This window comes from Coenobita brevimanus, chromosome 80, assembly GCF_032717465.1.
Source record: "Coenobita brevimanus isolate Jiangsu-jjx chromosome 80, ASM3271746v2, whole genome shotgun sequence".
Lineage (NCBI taxonomy): Eukaryota > Metazoa > Arthropoda > Malacostraca > Decapoda > Coenobitidae > Coenobita > Coenobita brevimanus.
The window spans coordinates 23,327,272-23,343,217 of NC_137033.1; the positions used below are offsets into that span (position 1 = coordinate 23,327,272).

The 15,946-nt window shown below is 41.9% G+C and overlaps 1 protein-coding gene across 1 annotated transcript in view; it reads right to left on the reverse strand.

Annotated features, from left to right (window-relative positions):
* Nucleotides 1-15,946, reverse strand: part of LOC145409302 (xaa-Pro aminopeptidase 1-like) — a 617,499-nt gene that overhangs the window by 460,003 nt on the left and 141,550 nt on the right. The window contains exon 7 of the mRNA XM_080279779.1: nucleotides 16-153. Coding sequence (XP_080135905.1) covers nucleotides 16-153 — 138 coding nt within the window. The remainder of the gene's footprint in view (nucleotides 1-15; nucleotides 154-15,946) is intronic.

The following is a 15,946-nucleotide window of genomic DNA, read 5'->3' on the forward strand; positions in this document are numbered from 1 at the left end:
CTTACCGTACCTTACCTGGATTGAAAGGTATGTCAGCTCCTCTGAGGTTAAGCAGCCAAGCCACATTGTCCAGAGCTGTTACTACCAAAATGTCGACCCCATTCTCTACTAAAACGCTGCGTAAATCGGCAACCTTGTCCTCCCAAGTCTTTCCTGTTGACAGAGAAGGTTAGAAGCGCGCGTGTGTGTGTGTGTGTGTGTGTGTGTGTTTGTGTGTGTGTGTGTGTGTGTGTGTGTGTGTGTGTGTGTGTGTGTGTGTGTGTGTGTTTGTGTGTGTGTGTGTGTGTTTGTGTGTGCCCGAGAGAGAGAGAGAGAGAGAGAGAGAGAGAGAGAGAGAGAGAGACAGAGACAGAGAGACAGACAGACACAGACAGACAGACAGACATACAGACAGAAAGGCTGGCAGTGTATAGGAATCAGTGAGTGAGCACGTGTGTGTGTGTGTGTGTGTGTGTGTGTGTGTGTGTGTGTGTGTGTGTGTGTGTGTGTGTGTGTGTGTGTGTGTGTGTGTGTGTGTGTGTGTGTGTGTGTGTGTGTGTGCCCCTGAGAGAGAGAGAGAGACAGACAGACAGACAGACAGAGAGGCTGGCAGTGTATAGCAATGAGTGAGCATATGTGTGTGTGTGTGTGTGTGTGTGTGTGAGAGAGAGAGAGAGAGAGAGAGAGAGAGAGGTTGGCAGTGTGTACGAATGAGTGAGTGAGCATGTGTGTGTGTGTGTGTGTGTGTGAGAGAGAGAGAGAGAGAGAGAAAGGGAAGCGTGTAGATGTTCATGTGGGAGGGATTTGTGTGTAGCACAATCTGAAAGTTTGAGAAATTCACACATCTAGTAGTGCTGCTACCACCAAACAGCATCATCAGCAATAAGCAGTAGAAGGCTGTAATTGTCAGAAACAGTTACTGAACACCTATGAAGATACTGTATTGCTGAACTAACGTTTTCTGTAATAAACCAAAAACATTTGGTCAAACCACCAACAAAAAGTACACAGATCTAGCCCAGGAACAGACAAATCATCTACGGCAAAACGCCTTCTTTTAGTTTTGGTTTTTCCTGTATGGAAGGGCAACTGAGAACTGCTTAAAAGTGGGTTTTCCGACATATGGTAATGTCAGGCAAGTTTGCCCCTCAGTTCTTTTCCACGGATATATTTGGAAAATAATTTCATCACGAGATTTCTTCCATGTTCATGTATCTATAATAGTTCTGGAGAAAATTGAGGTTGAAAATTCATGATTTTTAAAAATTTTGCGGCCTGTAACCTTGATAAATAGTTCACGATCACTGAAACAGGGTCAGTGTAATAGGATCACGATGCTGTACCATGGGTCACAAAAGTATCGGTGCACAAGGGGTCCGACGCCTATCGAATAATTCGATCAACTGATGATGTTTACCAAAGCCTGGCTGTGTATGGACAATGTCTATTTATATAAATACAACATTTGCTTTATGTTTGCATGAGGATATTGCAAGCTGGCGATTATGACACCTCGCGACATCAGGGCTGCCAACGTGTGGTAGGTGTGGTTCAGTGACCTTCGTTCTGTCGTCCCAATTGTTTCACTTATATTGTGCACCGATACTTTTGTGCACCATAGTACATCCCCATTAAGTTTGATGGAAATTTGATACAAGAGTGACCGAATAATAATAATAAAAATAATGATGGTAACAAAAATCTACACTTATGGTAATAGGTGGAGATCAACTAGAAGACTATAACTGTCAGAAACTGTTACTTATTATGACAATAATGTTTTTTTTGTAATAACTCAGAATTCTTTGATCAGACTGCAAGCAAAATGTAATCAAACCTGGTTGAGAACCAGACAAAAAACATAGGGCCAAAAAGTGCCGTATTTATGTTTTGGTTTGTCCTATATGAAGGAGAATTTGAAAATTATTGAGAATTGAGGTGTCCAAAACATCGCAATGTCATGCATGAATTATTAGCTTTTTTTTCATAAAAATATATCGAAATTAGATTTATTACGGGATTTGCTTCTATGTTCAGGTAGAAGTCGAGGAAATGGTGGTTGGAAATTCATGATTTTTGGATATCTTTGGACATGTGACCTCGAAAAGTAGGTTAAGATCACTGAAGCTGGGTCGGTGCAATAATATCATGGCGATGTACATCCTCAATAAGTGTGGTGAAAATTGGAGACGAAAAGTGTCGTCATTTTAATAATAATAACAAAAACAACAACAACAATAATAATAATAATAATAATAATAATATCTAGTTACTTATTTACTTACTGAGTAGCCAAAATAAGGAACCTTGACAATAACTGCTTATAGGACTGATTGTCTTTGTAAGCATGGGTACATTTTACATTTGTCTCATTAACTGGTTAACTATATGCTTAAGTGTAACCATTTTCCTTTCAGATAATGCAAGGAACAACAGTTAGATTTCTGCAAAGTTAAAGCTCTTGTGGTTTTCTCTAAAACGTGTCTCAAGAACACTCTGAGTATATTTGAATTTAGTTCTATCCACCAGGCTAAATGGTAAAATTTTCAGCCAAAATTCTCAGCAAACTTTTCAGTCATAATATTTTCAAACAAATAGCTGCATCTCAATTAGCTGCAAAGATATTTCAATTTCATATATGCAATTTTTTGGACCAAAAATGAGAATATGACCTCCAAAAATATGTCAAGGGGGGGGGGAAGCTAAGAAAATAAGAATACTTCCCAAAACAATAAGCTTCGCCAAGTATATGATGAAGCTTGATGATAATAATAATTAGTTACCTATTTAAATATTGTGTAACCACAACTGTGGATGGAAGAATAGATGCAGAAGTGAAGTTTAGAATAAATGAAGTAGGAAAGGTGCTAGGAGGATTGAAAAAAGTGTTTAAATGTCGTTTGCTTAGAATGGATGTAAAGAGAAGGCTGTATGAGGGTGTTGTGGTACCGACTGCATTATATGGGGCTGAAACATGGAATATGGGTGTAGCAGAGAAGAAAAGTTTGAATGTAATGGAGATGAGGTGTCTGAGGAGTATGTGTGGAGTGACGCGTATGGATCGAGTGCGAAATGATGAAGTGCGAAGGAGAACTGGAGTTGTTCGGGAGATGGCTGGTAGAGTTGAGCAGAGGGTGTTGCGATGGTTTGGGCATATGGAGAGAATGGATAATGAGCGATTGGTGAAAAAAATAACTAGATCTGATGTGAGAGGTGTAAGGCTGAGAGGAAGACCACGAATAGGATGGATAGACAGTGTGAAGAGAGCGTTGGACGCGAGAGGGATGTCTGTTGAGCAAGGAAGAGTGGCTGTGCGTGACAGAAATAAATGGAGAGAAATTGTGAATGAATAAGTGATGACGCAGCCCTGAGGGGATATTCTCCCTTATTTGGTCTGATCAGCTAGTCAGGTCAGGTGCAGGTAAGGGGATGGGTCTGTTATGATGTGGCAGGGGTAAACCAGTTCTGCTGTCGGGCCCTGCTGCGGGTGTCACTGATTGCATTGCGCAGTTGACCCTTGTGCGGTGTGGTGCGGTGAGGATCTGTCCGTTCTCCCCTTTTGGGGCAAAAATGCAAATGAATGTGTTTGAATGGATGAGTAAATGGGGAGTGTGTCGTCCTGTCTCGGCTACCTCCCTTTCCTTGGGGGAAGCAGCCTAGGTATATAAATAGATAGATAGATAGTAACCACAACAAGGAAGCTTCGCCATAACTGTTTACTGTACACGAGGTATTAAATTTTTGCATCATGAACAAGTTTGTGACCTTTAGAAGCAGATCAAGGTCATTCATATTTGGAACATGTACTACCTAAGGTAGCTCCTTATGTAACAATAATGTGTGAAGGCAAAGGTATAAAAAAATGCATGGGTACATTTTACATTTGCCTAAATAACTGTCATACTGTAAGCTTAACTGTAACCATATTCCTTTCAGATAATGAGAGGGACAACAACTATATTTCTGTAAAGTTACAGCTTTACAGATTTTGTGGTTTTCTCTAAAACTTGCGACAAAGAAAACACTGAGCAGATTTGAATTCGATACTTTCCACAAGGAACCAACACAGCTTTATCTCAGTTTCTCAGATATTTTAATTTCAAATATCCAATTTTTGCACCAGAAATGAGTATATGACCTTAAAAATTAGGTCAAGGTAAGTTTTATTTGGCACAAGTACTTGGGTTACCCTAGGTTACTTTTCTGCATAATGCCATCAAGTTCTAAGAAAAAATGTGCAAGAAAAAAATAATAATAACAACAACAATAAAAATAATGAAGACAATAAGTTTCGCCATTAATATGGCGAAGCTGAATAATAACTAGTTACCAATTTACTTGTGTAGCCACAATAAGGAAGATTTGCCATGACTATTTATGGTAAATGAAGCATGGGTACATAATATATTTGTCTGTCTAATTGACTAACTGTATGCTTAACTGTAACGATATTCCTTTCCGATAATGGGAGGGACCACAGCTGTACTTCTGTTAAGTTACAGCTTTACAGCTTTTGTGGTTTTCTCTTAAATTTGTTGCAGAGAAAACACTGGGCAGATTTGAATTTGGTACTTTCCTTTATGTTTAATGGCAAATTATTTAGCCAAAATTCACATCAAACTTTTTTATCATAGCATTTTCAACCAAATAGCTGTATCTCAGTTATTTTCTGAGATGTCTCAATTTCAAATATGCATTTACTTTTCCACCAGGAATGGGTATATGACCTTCGAAAATAGATCAAGGTCATTTATATTTTGCTCAAATACTTGGGTTACCCTAGGGTACCTTCCTGTTTAGTATCATCATAATCTAAAAAAAAAAAATGCAAACGAAAAATAATAATAATACTTACCAATACAATAATTTTCGCCATATATTTGGCGAAGCTTAATGATAAAATGATAATAATAGCAATGATAATAAAAGCTAGAAAATTAACATATATGGTTACTGATCTTCATGTAAGAGAAAATTGTTTTTTGTAATAACTTAAAATCAGTTGGCCATATGTTCACAAAACAGTATACAGACCTGGTCCAGGACCTGACAAAATTTCTAGGGCCAAAAAGTATACCATTCATGATTTGTGTTTTCCTATACAGAAGAGCAATTGAAAATTGATGAAAAGTGGGGTGTCCAAAATATTGTAATGTCACGCATGATGTGACCATCAAGTATTATTTCCATACAGTTGTTTGGAAAATAATTTATCACAAGATTTCCTTCCACGTTCCTGCATCTGTAATAGTTTTGGACTAAAATGGGTTTGAATACTCATGATTTTTGGACATTTTCGGACCTGTTGGCTTGAAAAGTAGGCCAGAGTAACTGAAACTGAGTCATTGTAATAGGGTCATTTAGTTATATACATCTTTAATAAGTGTGTGAAAATCAGAGACGAAAAGTGACGAAGTAATAATAATCATTAGAAGACTAACTGTAAAAGACATTTGCTGATCTCCATCTAAGAGAATGTCGCTGAACTTATGTTTTTTGTTACAACTCAAAAACCTTTTCAAACTGGTACCAAAAAATATGGAAACCTGGTCCAGGACTAGATAAAACTTTCATGGCCAAGAAGTACAGTACCTCACTTGTTTTGGCTCTTCCTGTATGAAAGAACAATTATTGAAAAAGAGTTGAAAATTGAGGTGTCCGAAATATCGTAATGCCATGCATGCATGACCTTAAAATTTCTCTAAACAAGTGTTTGGAGAATAATTTTGTCATGGGATTTCCTTCTATGTTTATGTACTCTTAATAAGTTTAAAGTAAATTGAAGTAGAAAGTTCATGATTTTTTGGACATTTCATGACCATTGACTTGAAAAGTAGGTCAAGGCCACTGAAATTGGGTCAGTGTTATAGGAATATGGTGCTGTACATCCTCAGAAAGTATGACAATAATCGGAAAAAACAGTCATGGAATAATAATAATAATAATAATAATATTATTATTATTATTATTATTATCATTATCATTATAATAATAATAATAATAATAATCTATCCATCTATATACCTAGGCTGCTTCCCCCAAGGAAAGGGAGGTAGCCGAGACAGGACGACACACTCCCCAATTACTCATCCATTCAAACACATTCATTCGCATCTTAGCCCCAAGGGGAGAACGGACAGATCCTCACCGCACCACACCGCACAAGGGTCAACTGCGCAATGCAATCAGTGACATCCGCAGCAGGGCCCGACAGCAGAGCTGGTTTACCCCTGCCACATCATAACAGACCCATCCCCTTACCCGCACCTGACCTGACTAGCTGATCAGACCAAATAAGGGAGAATATCCCCTCAGGGCTGCGTCATCACTTATTCATTCACAATTTCTCTCCATTTATTTCTGTCACTCACAGCCACTCTTCCTTGCTCAACAGACATCCCTCTCGCATCCAGTGCTCTCTTCACACTGTCCATCCATCCTATTCGTGGTCTTCCTCTCAGCCTTACACCTCTCACATCAGACCTAGTTATCTTTTTCACCAATCGCTCATTATCCATTCTCTCCATATGCCCAAACCATCGCAACACCCTCTGCTCAACTCTACCAGCCATCTCCCGAACAACTCCAGTTCTCCTTCGCACTTCATCATTTCGCACTCGATCCATACGCGTCACTCCACACATACTCCTCAGACACCTCATCTCCATTACATTCAAACTTTTCCTCTCTGCTACACCCATATTTCATGTTTCAGCCCCATATAATGCAGTCGGTACCACAACACCCTCATACAACCTTCTCTTTACATCCATTCTAAGCGAACGACATCTAAACACTTTTTTCATTCCTCCCAGCACGTTTCCTACTTCATTTATTCTAAACTTCACTTCTGCATCTATTCTTCCATCCACAGCAACATGTGACCCTAGATATTTAAAACACTCTACCTCCTCAAGCAACTCACCATTCGCTATATTCATCCCCCTACCATCTACCAACCTCGTACACTTCATCACTTTACTCATATTCTCATTTACTTTCAATTTCCTCCATTCACACACCTTTCCAAACTCTGCCAACTGTCTCAATCTCTCCTCTGAATCTGCCACCAGTGCAGTATCATCTGTAAGCAGCAGCTGCTTCAGATTCCACTCTCCACCATCAACATTCACCAGACTCAGACCTCCACCTAAAACTCTTGCATTCACCTCCCTTACAACACCATCCATGTAAATATTAAACAACCAAGGCGACATCACACATCCCTGTCGCAGCCCCACTCTCACAGGAAACCAATCACTCACAGCATTTCCCACTCTTATACACGCTCTACTATTTACATAAAAACTTTTCACCCCTTTTAGTAACCTACCATCAAGTCCATACAATCTTAAAACAGTCCACAAAGCCTCCCTATCAATTCTATCATACGCTTTCTCTAAATCCATGAATGCCCAAAACACATCCTTGCCTTTCGCTAAATACTTTTCACACACTTGTCTCACAGCAAACACCTGATCCATGCATCCCCTCCCTCTCCTAAAGCCACACTGCTCTTCACCAATCACTCCCTCTGTACCCTGTCTAACTCTCATAATTAACACTCTACCATAAACCTTACCTACAACACTCAACATACTTATACCCCTAAAGCTAGTACATTCATACTTATCACCCTTGCCTTTATACAACGGGACCACACAAGCACTTGCCCAGTCAATTGGCACCATACCTTTCACAAAGCACACATTCAACAATCTTACTAACCAGTCAACAGTGGTCACTCCACCACCTTCCAGGCATTCCACAGCACACCCATCCATACCTGCAGCTTTCCCTGTTTTCATCTTCTTTACTGCCTTCTCCACTTCCTCCTTCGTGATCAAAGAATCATTCAACTCTCCCAACACATTTATTCATTGCACCCTTCCATCTGCCACAATCTCAGCCACCCTTTCCTCCTCTGCATTTAACAATCTTTCAAAATACTCTGCCCATCTCTTCCTTACTGCATCCATCTCAATTAACATCCTTCCATCCTCTGCTTTTACTCGTTCTTCCTTCCCAGACTCTCCCTTTCGCACCCTTTTCACCTCCTTCCAAAACATTTTCTTATTCTGTTGAAAATTCTCTATAAGCCGCCTACCCCACCTCTCATCTGCTGCCACTTTAGCATCACGCACAGCCCTTCTCGCCCTATTCCTCTTTTCCTTATACCTTTCATATGACATCTCATCCTTCCTCTGCAGCCACACTTCATATGCACGTCTCTTCTCAGCCACAGCCATACTTACTTCCTCGCAACACCATTCACTTCCTTTTCGTACACCACCACCCACACGTCTCACACCACACACCTCTTCTGCATGCCCCACCACAGCACTCTTAAACAACTGCCATTCCTCCTCCACACTGCCATTTTCCTGGTCTTTCAGTGCGTTCCACTCATCTTTCAATTTCTCCTGATACTTTATCTTTTTCTCTCTTTTATCCAACTCACTCACTTTCAAAACCTCCCTGCCACACCTAACCCTCCTAGCTCTCACCCATCTCTTACCTACTCTTAACTTTCCCTACACCAGGTAGTGGTCAGACATACCTCCACCCTCCCCTCTCAGAACTCTCACATCCAACAATCTTCCTGTTACATTCCTAGACACAACCACATAGTCCATCAAAGCTCTATCAACAACCCTTCCACCCTCCTGTCTCACCCATGTATACTTATAAATATCTTTCTTCTCAAACAGCGTATTTCCAATCACCATCTCTCGCTCAACACACATCGCTATCATTCGTTCCCCATTTTCATTTCTTCCAGGCACACCATGCATATCAACTACACCTTCAACTGCTACATTTCCCACTCCAGCATTCAGATCTCCCATCATTACCACATTCACATTCGCTCCAAAACTCTGCAGACACTCATCAACATCATTCCAGAAAGACTCCCTCTCTTCTTCATCCCTTTCACTACCAGGCCCATATGCACTCACAAACACCCACAACTCACGTTCAAATTTCGCTTTCACCCACATCAGTCTCGATGACACCTTCCATTCAATCACACACTGCTGTACTTCCGGACTCACTAACAAGGCCACACCTTCTCTTGCCCTTCCTCTATCAACACCTGACAATCTTCCATTCACACTTCCAGACATAGACTCACCCTTCCCTTTCATCTTCGTTTCACTCAAAGCTAACACATCCAACTTTCTTCTCACAAACATTCTTCCAATCTCCTCCCTTTTAGCCTCAATCGTACCACATCCACGCACATTCATAGACCCAATCTTCAGGGTACGGGGATAACTCCATCCCCTATCTCTTTCTCTGGCCTGTCTCTTTTTAGGAACTAAAAAACAGAGGAGGGGGTCCCTAGTCCCCTCACCCCGCCCCTTTTAGTCGCCTTTTACCACACGCAGGGAATACGGTGGCAGTATTCTTCCTAACACAACCTGGCCGCAGAGTATAATAATAATAATAATAATAATAATATTATTATTATTATTATTATTATTATTATTATTATTATGATGATGATGATGATGATGATGATGATGATTATAAAGATCACGACGGCTAGAAAGATCTCCTCATACGGTAATAGGCGGAGATCAACTAGAAGACTGTAACTGTCAGAGGCAGTGCCTGAACTCTTCTCATGAGAATATTGCTGACAGGCACAACTTACATTTTTCGTAATAACTCAAAAACAGTTCTTCAATCTGCCACCAAAAGTATACAGACCTGGTCCAGGACCAGACAAAACTTGTCTAAGAAGTGCCTCATTAAGCTTCGGCATATAAATGGCGAAGCTTTTTTTTTTTTTTTTTTTTTTTCGTAAGTATTATTAGTATTATTATTTTTGCAATTTTTTTCTTAGATCGTGATGATATCCCGGATGGTACCCTAGGGTAACCCAAGTACTTGTGCCAGATATAAATGACCTTGACCTATTTTTGAAAGTACCCACTTTTGGTGCAAAAACTGCATATTTGAAATTGAAATATCTGATAAATTAATAAACATACAGCTATTTGGTTGAAAACTCTATGATAAAAATATTTCCTGAAAATTTTGGCTCAATATTTTGCCATTACCCTGATGGAAAGTATCGAATTCAAATCTGCTTTGTGTGTGTGTGTGTGTGTGTGTGTGTGTGTGTGTGTGTGTGTGTGTGTGTGTGTGCCGCAAGTTTTAGAGAAAACCACAAAAGCTGTAAAGTTATAACTTTACAGAAATATAGCTGTGGTCCTTCTTATTATATGAAAGGAATAATGTTACAGTCAAACATACAGTTAGCCAGTTATTGAGACAAATGTAAAATGTACACATGCATTCTTCCACACCTTTGTCTTAAGATCTTGTTGAGATTCGACAAGAAGTTACCTTCGGTTAATATAAGTACATGTTCCAAATATGAATGACCTTGAACTACTTTTAAAGGTCACAGACTTGTTCATGATGCCAACATTTCTTACCTTATGTACTGTCAATAGTTATGGCAAAGCTTCATTACTGTGGCCACGCAATAAATAAACAGGTAACTACATTAAGTTTTTGCTCTTCCTGTGTGGAAGGTGAAAAGTGAGATGTCCCAAATATTGTAATGCCATGGATGTATGACCTCAAATTTTTTCCATGATAACGTTCTCTGTTCATGGCATAAACCGAGGGTGAACGTTCATGATTTTTAAATATTTATGGCCCTATGACCTTGAAAAGTAGGCCATGGTGACTAAAAATAGGCTAATGTAATTTGCTCATGGTACTGTACATCCTCAGTAAGTATGATGGAAATCAGAGAGCAAAAGTAATGGAATAATAATAATAATAATAATCTATCTATCTATCTATCTATAGCCCGACGCCCTAATCCCGCAAAGGGTGGCCGCAGACAAAACGCCTCCGAGTCACTCTGTCACCCACCATTTGACTCCCCTCCCCCCAACTCACCCCCTCCTCCCTCATATACCTCTCAACTCCATCCCTCCACCTCATCCTCGGTCTACCCCTCCCTCTCCCTCCCTCCACCTCACCTACATACACCCTCTTAGTCAGTCTTTCATTCTCCATTCTCTCCACATGTCCAAACCACCTCAGTGTATTTCTCCTAATCTTTTCAACCACATCCACATCTACCCCACAACGTTCCTTCACTTCTTCATTCGTCAACCTGTCCCTCCACGTCACTCCACATGCTCCTCTCAAGTAACTCATAATAATAATAATAATAATAATAATAATAATGATAATAATAATAAAATAATAATAATAATAATAATAATAATAATAATAATAATTGAAATGCGTGGCTTTAACAGTGCTCCCGAAGAATACCATAGTATCCCCGACGACAGGGCGAACCAGGAACAACAGAGTTTGCCCACAAACATGCCGACACCCCCACACGGACCCCACGGGGTAGCCGCCACCAGCCACCACCACTCTGGGCAACAGCGACGCATGTCAGCCCAGGCCGTGCGCCCCTGTGACACGCAGCCACCACGCCGCCGCCACCGTAGGCGAAGGACACTACCTTCGCGTGGCGGAATCACTGAGCTAGCTAGGGGTGGAGTTAGAACTCAAACTCCAGACGGCGCCCCTCTGGTAGAGACGATCTATGGTCGCTCTCAAAGTGTTTCAGTAGAGACGATCAATGGTCACTCCCATAGTGTCCAGGTAGAGACGATCAATGGTCGCTCCCTTAGTGTTCTGGTAAAGACGATCAATGATCGCTCCCACAGTGTCCAGGTAGAGACGATCAATGGTCGCTTCCACAGTGTTCAGGTAGAGACGATCAATGGTCGCTCCCTTAGTGTTCCGGTAGAGACGATCAATGGTCGCTCCCACAGTGTCCAGGTAGAGACGATCAATGGTCGCTCCCATAGTGCTCAGGTAGAGACGATCAATGGTCACTCCCACAGTGTCCAGGTAGAGACGATCAATGGTCGCTCCCTTAGTGTTCCGGTAGAGACGATCAATGGTCGCTCCCACAGTGTCCAGGTAGAGACGATCAATGGTCGCTCCCACAGTGTTCAGGTAGAGACAATCAATGGTCGCTCCCATAGTGCTCTGGTAGAGACGATCAATGGTCGCTCCCACAGTGTTCAGGTAGAGACGATCAATGGTCGCTCCCTTAGTGTTCCGGTAGAGATGATCAATGGTCGCTCCCACAGTGTCCAGGTAGAGACGATCAATGGTTGCTCCCATAGTGCTCAGGTAGAGACGATCAATGGTCACTCCCACAGTGTCCAGGTAGAGACGATCAATGGTCGCTCCCTTAGTGTTCCGGTAGAGATGATCAATGGTCGCTCCCACAGTGTCCAGGTAGAGACGATCAATGGTCACTCCCACAGTGTTCAGGTAGAGACGATCAATGGTCGCTCCCATAGTGCTCAGGTAGAGACGATCAATGGTCGCTCCCATAGTGTCCAGGTAGAGACGATCAATGGTCGCTCCCTTAGTGCTCCGGTAGAGACGATCAATGGTCGCTCCCACAGTGTCCAGGTAGAGACGATCAATGGTCGCTCCCACAGTCCTCCGGTAGAGACGATCAATGGTCGCTCCCACAGTGTCCAGGTAGAGACAATCAATGGTCGCTCCCCCAGTGTTCAGGTAGAGACGATCTATGGTCGCTCCCAGCCTCGTGAGACGATCTACGGTCGCTCTGAGGGCGTGCAAAGGAGAGGGACGTCTCCATGGCCGGAGACTGAAGTCCAGGCTCTCTGTTCCGGAGCATCCCGGACAGGCCTCCCTGCCTCCCCCGGTCTCTGTTCCTTACGCCTGGCTCTAGAGCAGACGTACCTGTCGGGCCCCAGTGAAAGTCGCTGCCGCAGTCCTCCCCTGACGGCGCCTCTAGACGTTGGAGACCGCAGCCCACCGTCTCTCTCGGTCCTCCCCAGAACACCCGGGCGAGACCTCTCCACGCCCCCACGACGCTGGGACCTGACACAGAGGTTCCTGGAGCTATTTGGCCCCAGTCCCGAGGGTCACACGCCGGAGCCCAGTCCGGAAGCCACAGGGAGTCCCGGACACGAGAGGACGCCCTTGCGAGCCGCCCCGTGCCCTCTCGGCTCGCCCTGCCTTGACGGTGCCCCTAGCTCAGCCGGATCACCGATGTCGTGTTCCTGTCTTTCTCCCTAAGAAAATACAGGTGATAATGTAACATAAGTGATTTAGGTTAAGTGTGACTCTCTCCTAGAATAAGTATTGTGCAGTGAATCCATGTAATGCATATCGGGGCAAATCAGATCACAGTGAGAAGTTAAAGGTCGAGAATGTGGACTAAGATCTGAGTGACTATATGTGCGAGTGCCACCCCTGATGTCTATAAAGACATACCCCCATTACTGTGAAGGAAGACTGTGAGAAAGGAATGTTAATAGTGTTCTATCTCTCCCCACGCTGAAACAAGATCTATTGGCTAGCCGCGAAGTAATACTGTGAAAGTAGTATTAATAGCATTCCATCTTTCCCCACGCTGTGAAGCGAAATCTATGGACTATATCCGGAGGACCTTTCTGACATATATATAATTAATAAGCCTGTGCCTAAAAAGACATACCCCCGTTACGGCGAAAGAATATCGAGAAAGGAAGTATTAATAATATTCTCTCCTTCCTCACGCTACCCATAAAATCTCTATTACTCGCTCTCGCTCCTAAAACTAAAGTAAGTGTAAATCAAGGATCAGAGTTATTTGCCAAAGTATCTTAACTAGCGGAAACCATCTAAACTTCCTGGCTAAAATCTGTCGCCTTCCAATATTACCATAACTTTCTCCTCGCCGTTCTAAGTCACTCTCCGCACCTCCCCTATCTCCTCCTAGTGAGTCACAACCCCCCCCCCCTGATGTTACATGGCTCCCAGCACCAAAGGCCAAGGCGCCGGAGGCGGAGGTCCACCACTTGTTTCGCAACATTATCATTCGTCACTTGGGGTCCCACCACTTGTACACCGACGGCTCCAAGTCGAGTGAATGTGTGGGTGCAAGTGTGTGGTCGACTGAATGTGCCCTCAGGTATCGGTTGCCGACTCATACATCTGTGTTTACCTCAGAACTTTTTGCTATTGACAAAGCCATAGACCATGCTCTCAATTCTAGGCATGACTCATTTGTCATATTTTCAGATTTAAAATCAGCCCTTCAGGCAATTGCATCTTGTACTACGGACTCTCACAAGATCCAGGGCCGCATCGTTAACAAGTTGCATTCATGCAACAAGTCATTCACGCTGATCTGGGTGCCTGGTCATTGTCGTATCTACGGTAATGAGCAGGCTGACTTACTTGCAAAGTCGGCTGTAGAGCTCGAGGAGACTTGGGACGTTCCTCGTGATCTACGGTCGAGTCTCTCTCTCTGAAAGAAATCAATAATTCTTCTGTGGCAAGGTCAGTGGACCAGACTAAATATTCCAACCTGTAAGCCGTACCTGGGCGACTGGGACACCGCCAACCGCCCCAGTCGCCTAGAAGAAAAAGTGTTGGCACGATTACGGCTTAATGCCACCGTTTTAACACATATGAAACTTTATATGGAAAGACGCTTCCCACCGCACTGTGACATCTGTGATGCGGTGTTATCTATCAGTCATATCATCCTGCGCTGTCGGCGATTTATTCGTGAACGTGCTCCACTTATAAATTACTGCGGCGCAGCAGACGTCCCCTTCACCATTTCCACCATCCTGGGTGATGGGGACATTGTTATGACTGATAAATTGATGGCTTTCTTGAGAGAGACCGGACTGATCAGAGTGATGTGACATTTTTACTGTGTGGTTATGGTTTTTATCAACGGTAAATATGTATATATTGTAATATTAATTAGGGTTGACAGTTGACATATTTGAAATAGTTCCTCCTCCCACTGATCTGTTTCTAATATAGATGTCCCTTACATTAAACCCCGTTCCTCGCCTGACAGTCACCAGCTGATGAGTGCAATTGTGCAATATAGGAAGGTATTGGGCACTTGCAGTCGATGGTGGTCTGCTGGCCGAGGTTCTTCACTTTTTGTACACATTATGTAAATACGTTTCGCCATCTTGCTTAAGTTATTCTAATTAGGGCCGACAGCTGACGTATATGGAAATGTTCCTGACTCGTCTGGTTCCCTTTTATATATTGATGTCTCCTATATTAGGTTGTGCCTCGACTGACAGTCACCAAGTGATGAGTGCAGGTATGTAATGTAGAATAGCATTACATATCTGCAGTCGATGGTGATCTCTTGGTCGAGGCTTTTTTACCATTAGTGTAGGTCTAGTTATTTGTCTCTTAGGATTTAGTATAGGTTAGAGATTTGTCTGTTAGGTGATTAGTTTTTGGGTCTTTACATTAGGCATTTTAGTTTATAAGTAATATAAGGTTAAAAAAGATTTTAAAAAAATAATAATAATAAAAATAAAATTACAAAAAAATAATAAAATAAAAATTATTATATATATATATATATATATATATATATATATATATATATATATATATATATATATATATATATATATATATATGTACGTGTGCATGAAAGTGTGTATGTTCATGTGCATGGATGTGTGTATGTATGTATGTATGTATATATATATATGTTCATATATATATATATATATATATATATATATATATATATATATATATATGTATATATTTTGCCTTAATGACCAGGGGCTCCGGCCTCAATGGTCGCTAGGCAAAAAAAAAAAAAAGAAAAAAAAGAAAAAGAAAAACTTCCCCACCCCTCCGCGCTCTGCGCGCACTTGTATTTACTGCACTCCTGATACACTAGGATTGATGTGTTGTCATTAGTATCAAGAAAGCAAGTATCCTGCGAGATACACATACCCTAGATAAGGTTTTATATTGTTCTATATTGTGTTGTAATATCTGCTGATTTGTCCTGTATCTGACTGTGGTAATATACGTGTAAAGGTGTTGCCGAGAGTTTTTGTGTCCTGCCTCTCTTTATTGCACTAGCTCCGGTCTTGAAAGAGGA